Below are 6,039 nucleotides of genomic sequence, written 5' to 3' on the forward strand. Positions count from 1 at the left end.
ATGTAATAGCCATATAGTCATATAGCCATATAGTCATACTTTACAAGCCTTCGGAAAAATCAAATATCGTTCTGGGAATAAATTTGATGAATTTGAGAAAGATTATACAGAATGTGAAATCATTCTATCTCCTAAACATTCATTTACCCATTATTTTTAATATTAGTAATCACAGGGGTAACTTTTAATGACTATACTAAAATGTAAAAACAAAATATAAATAATTAGTTATCTTGAAATACACTACTCAATCCGTTATCAAATAACTTTTAAAATATTTTAAAATTACTATTAATATTTTCAAAAATAATATTCCATTCTATTACATACATTCTTAATTTTGCAATAATCATATAATCTTAATAAAAATAATATACCAAAATAAAGAAAACGTTTAAATTTATTTACAAAATATTATTTATAATATTTTATTTACGTCATTTTCGATTTAAAATATTTACAATTTCATTTTATTTATTTCTTTTAGTTTAATTTTTACATGATCCAACTGAGATACACTTTGAATGCCAGATGTACAGTTTGAAATTTCAAAGAATACAGTTTAAGAGTCATTAATTAAATACTAACAGTTTGAAAGCTATAATTCTTCATATAATTTACCAAAGTTTAAAACCAAAATACAAAATAGTAAAAATTTCGTTCAAAATAGCGAAATTAACATTAAACGAACAAGCTTAAAATATAAATAAATAAAAATAACATATAATAGTATCATTAAAATAAATTACAAAATTTTATAGTGTAACATTGTGCGGTGGTGCTACTAGCAAAATGGGTTGTAAATTTAATGATTTCCTCGATCCCGCTAAACTAACTGCATCTGTTATATACGCGTTATTGATTTCACCTGTGGAATAGACTAATAAAAATAAAAAATATTGTTCTGAAGTATAATGTTAAAAACACAAATATTTACCTTTATACAATGAACTTTGATATAATGGCTCTGGCTGCAGGCGTACGTGTCTGGTGGCCAATATGAAGGCAAGTGTAGCTAGAACAACTCCATCAACACAACCAATTATTGCTAACGGGTATGCCCAGCGAATGCCACATAAACCCAATTCAAACCGATTTGCATCTGGACCACAAATTTTGCGAAAATCATCTGAATTCCAACCGAAGGGGAAAGCAGCACAAGCGACAATCATACATATTGCTGTAAAAAATTAAAGAAAAATATGTTTAGATAAAGAAAATACTGACATTTGTTTTGGAATTAATGTTAGAAAAAATATTTAAAAAAAGGTTATAATAATACTGTTATTGTTTGTATTTCGCTGTTGTAATACTGTTTGCCATCTTGTAATCCATTTAGGGAATGGTGAACGCCACTTAGTTGTCGAAATTGATGAGTAATTCTGGGACGTAGACCTAATCGTTATTGGAACCGGTCTATTGATTCGTCGTAACTAACTATGTGTCGCTCACAACTTAAGTCCGAGAGCAAATCAAGCTCTTGTAGTTTTGTGTGAGGGATTGTCCAGATTAAAATTCCAACAAGAATAACAAGAAGTACATACACAGAAGAGTGGTTCCAGACACATACATAAGTGTCTGGAACATATGATCAGTATAGGACTAGTATTTATACTAGTTGCAATAAGCATTTTTAAACTAGTTCATTTCACCTTTGCGTCAACACTAGACTCATATACTGAACGACGTAACCAATTTGAACAAGATGCATTAACCCAATTATTTAAACTTGAGAATTAGAAGAAAAACGCGGTCCTCTCCGAATTTCCTAAAGGATTTGAACTATGTTAAATGCGATAGTTACACTAAAAGTGTTATAAATTGGATATGGATAAATATCATCTTTCTATTGTTTTAGCGACAGTTTCTGTTTCGCAAAACTACAATATTTTGTTAGGAAAACTAGAAAAAAAACGATCTGGATTGGATGTGTTCATTAAGAATTGCTGCTATAATTATCAATATATTAAAACGGAATGTCATCACGGATGACATAAGAACTAACTCCAGCCCCATATTATGACAATGTGAAGAAATTGCTCCCTTTTAGTAACAGAGTTGTGCAAATATAACCTAAATTTTACATAACGACTACGCTAAGGATCAGCACTGGTAACATAAGATATAGTCAATGCAAAACGTGGGCATATATTGGAGACCAACACTACATTCGTGATTGGACTAGTATTTACTACTCTGATTTTTTTAGGGTAAAAATAAATGTAGTCACTAACATTAAAAAATATTAACAACATCTGTCACAGATCCAATGTATTTAAGATATTAAGATTGATATAAAAATTTTAAGATGGATCGCATTATAGAGAAGCAATTGACTTAAAACAAGATTGAAGTTTACTATACCATGTAAATTTTCACAGTAGGCAAATATGAGAAATATTGAAAGTATATTTATAATGCTCAAAAGCGAACTCAAGAGATATACAAGAAACTGCAAAAAATCATAGTGTATTGGAAGAGTATAGTAACAGCAATTACTTTCAAATTAATAATTTAATAGAAAAACTAAAACTATTAGCTCTTAAATATCAGCGCTCTTCATATATTTTATAGGGAATTATAAAAATTGCTAGAATCACAAAAAATAGGTTATGATTGTTGTCGTGTTGTTGTGATCAAAGAAACTTGCTGATACTGTCCAAGTAGGGAGAGGTGGGCTGTATTGGATGTCTGTAATGTCAAGTGATTTCAGAATGTATTTCCGGACGCTCGTATCATTATGGTAACTGTAACAGAGCTACTTTAACAGTCAATACCCTGTTAATTTCAAGTTAGCTTATTATTAGTTTTTTGTATTCTCACTGTGTCATCGCAACAGAATCTACAATATATCTATAATGTGGTCTCATTAACATAATATCTTATTATTATTATATCTTAATATGTGTTGCCATACTTTAGGTGAGAGGGTTAACAGGTACTTAATCCTCTTAAACTCAGACAGTGGCTCCGAGACATAAACCTGACTATTCCCAGAAACTCTACGTTTAACTTCATTAAATTTTACAATTAAATTTTGATTCAGCAATTTGATATAATAAAATTGTATTAATTTTTATTTTTATATTTAAACAGAAATATTTTGCAAAACTCAATTCTTTAATAATTTTTTTTATTTTTATATAAATAAAAAATATGCTTATGAAAGAGTTTGTTAAGCTTATTGCAATAGACTCAAGCTAAAAAATTGTTTAATTCGTTGATAATAAGCATAATCAAAACCGCTGACCAATTTATTAAACCTCTCCGCAACACACGAAATCGGCACAACTGCAATTCGAGTACGTGTTGTAAGTGCATTTTTTTTCTGTGCTAATACTTTGACGAAACTAACAAAACATTTTTTATAAATTTCGAAACTTCCGTATGTGAAGCGAATTTATATAAAAAAATATTTGCTTTCAAGCCATAACTTTATATATGATAAAAATAGTTATTATATAAAATAGGAAGAAAAAAAATTTCAGCATACACGAGGCATCAATATCTCGGTACTCTTATGCAGACAGTTAAGTTACACGTGATATTTTTACGATACACTATTATTATACATATTTCGGAATATTTATTTTCATTCTCATAATATTTACATACTTAAATATTTTGCAATATTTTTTCTGAATTAAGTCATATACGAATAAACAAATATATATGACAATAAATATTTAAACGTTTAAGTCTTTTAATGTCTATTATTTTGCATAAGCCCCATATCATATTCCTATAGTTTACTGATTTCATCCCTGATTTCATAAATGATATCATAGATTCTCAAAACTCAGACATGTCATTCAAGTAGCTTACAAAAAAGATAATATGAATTTATCTATTAATAGACAAACGGGCAGTCAGATAGATATAAAGTTAGATATATCCAAGGATAAATATACACAAGTACAGAAAAGCAAATAAACTGAAACTTTGGCTAATAAAAATAATAATGATAAGCAAATTATTTTTGATCGAAGACTATTAGGAGAGATAGGTTCAATTAACAAATCGTAAGCGCTTTCGGTTAACAAATCGTAAGGTAAAAAACAAACCCATATCATCGTGCAAATACGAGTATGTGGAGAATCAATATAAAACTAAAACTAACGTTAGTCTAGAATTGCAATGAAAAAATATTAACGTCCAGTAAGCGGATTATAAAACACTCAATCCAAATTAATTCAAGCGTGGTATCTGGATATAATATGAAAAATTGGGAACAGCAATGTGCCATATATCCGCACATCCATTTTCACGATAAAAGATAACGATAAACAGATAGAATGACTAACAGGAAGATAGATAATCAACCATTGTTAAAGCGATTCGTTTTGTTATACTCACTAGAATGAAATATAGTGTTTATGGTCTCTAAAGTGTCTTTCATCTTATTATCAACTTTTTAAATCTAATATATCCCTTTGATTTAAGTGTATGTTTGAAATTTAGTATCATCTTTCCTGGTTTGACAGATGGTTGAATTTTGGCATTACAGAGCAACACGCTGGCGTCAGCTTATCGAATTTTAAAGACACGTTTTTGAGAAAAAAAAACAAAATTGGCTTTCAAGTTTTTTTCCACTTCCACTGATTTAGCTCGTTTGCGCGTGATTTTTATTAGTACACAGAAGCATAACATAACAGTACAGTAATTAGGTGTTTCGATGCTAATATGGGTCGCTCTTTCGTCCTGATCCATTGTGTTGGGCCCATTAACCCAGGCCAGTTTCTATAAAGTGCTACCTACCCACTTATTTAATCCTCCATTCTAAACAACATCCCAGACTCATTTCTGTAAGATCATACCCACCCACTTATTTCATTACGCATTCTGAACAACATTCCTCTTTCCACTCTACCTTCACCCTACTAAATACAAACCCATACATTTGTATTTGTAATTCCTTTCATACATCCTGCTGTATATAGATCTCCACGGGCTACAACAACTACACTACATTAGTGAACACTCTATAAAGCAAGTACAACATTAACAAAATACAGTAACAATAAAATACAATAACAACTATAACTATAATATATAATAGGTAATACCTATATAACAGAAAGTTAAACAAGAGAATAATTTTTTTTATGTTATAATAAAACTACACAATTAATTAAAAAAAAATTAAAAACTTTAAAAATAATTAACTTTATACCTGATATAATCTGCATCCAACCGCAAATGTGAAATACTTTAGTTGACTTCATGAAAATCAAAAAAATTAAGAAACAGATAGTGAGCAAGGCCAGGGCCACAGCGGCCGCCATAAATAATGTAGCCAACTGCAAATGAATATAATTTTATTTAAATAAATTCAGAGTAAAAGAAAAAAACAATTAAAAACTTACTTGAAATGAAAACGTTGGCACTGAAAGTATATTTTCCCATCGTCTCTTACAATTATCGAATATTTCATCTTTCTGACACACCTGCCAAAGGCCTAAACGCCCTGCGCTCTCATTATCTGGATCACCAACCCATTCTGAAATGGATATCGATTATTACATATATTATTATATGGATTATTGAAGAAAACATTAATAATAAATAATTGTATTAATTAATTTAGGTTTACCTGGCGTCACAAACGCTACGATGCTTATAATCGCATAGCAAATTGTAAAAATGGTCCAGAGAACGGCAATTGCCTTTGAATTCCTAATGTATTTTGTGGCGTATAAGTGAGTCGTATCGACATATTCGATTTTTGTACCCATTTTCACTTAGTGTAATGTGCTAAAATGAAAAAAAAAAAATTATATATATCTATAAGAAAAAAACAATATAAATTAATTTTGTATATAGCATTAAATTAAGTCAAAATTATTATTAAAGCGTACAATACAGGCGGAGGTTGACTTATTTAACCACAATACAGTAATAATACTTAACGTTTCTCATAAGAGCAACGAAACCATCGATATTAAATGTTTAAAAAAAGTATCTTTGAAATACATTGTATAAAAGTTGTTGAAATTTTAAGCCGATTAGAGCCTTTCGTTGAACGACCTCAAAACTCTT

The 6,039-nt window shown here is 29.4% G+C and overlaps 1 protein-coding gene across 2 annotated transcripts; it reads right to left on the reverse strand.

Annotated features, from left to right (window-relative positions):
• Positions 1 to 442: 442 nt before the first annotated feature.
• LOC119669198 (LHFPL tetraspan subfamily member 3 protein-like) lies at positions 443 to 5,750 on the reverse strand. 2 transcript variants are annotated; one of them, XM_038079012.1, is made up of 5 exons: positions 5,594 to 5,750; positions 5,367 to 5,500; positions 5,174 to 5,300; positions 938 to 1,180; positions 443 to 868 (listed from the first exon to the last, which is right to left on the reverse strand). In XM_038079012.1, the coding sequence occupies exons 1-5, from the start codon at positions 5,733 to 5,735 to the stop codon at positions 756 to 758; spliced, it is 759 nt and encodes a 252-aa protein (XP_037934940.1). In that variant the 5' UTR covers positions 5,736 to 5,750; the 3' UTR covers positions 443 to 755. The 2 variants fall into 2 exon arrangements, with proteins under 2 accessions (XP_037934940.1, XP_037934939.1); XM_038079011.1 differs by having other exon boundaries at positions 444 to 880.
• Between the last annotated feature and the right edge of the window lie 289 nt (positions 5,751 to 6,039).

Source organism: Teleopsis dalmanni, chromosome 1, assembly GCF_002237135.1.
Source record: "Teleopsis dalmanni isolate 2A chromosome 1, ASM223713v2, whole genome shotgun sequence".
Taxonomy (NCBI): domain Eukaryota; kingdom Metazoa; phylum Arthropoda; class Insecta; order Diptera; family Diopsidae; genus Teleopsis; species Teleopsis dalmanni.

Excerpts from the sequence above, each read along its gene's own strand:
- LOC119669198 (XM_038079011.1), bottom strand. The coding sequence starts at position 5,735 with ATGGGTACAAAAATCGAATATGTCGATACGACTCACTTATACGCCACA. Across the intron at positions 1,181-5,173 it reads TTGGATGCAGATTATATCAG|CAATATGTATGATTGTCGCT; the intron begins GTATAAAGTTAA and ends AATTTTTTACAG. Across the intron at positions 881-937 it reads TCAAAGTTCATTGTATAAAG|TCTATTCCACAGGTGAAATC; the intron begins GTAAATATTTGT and ends TATTTTTATTAG.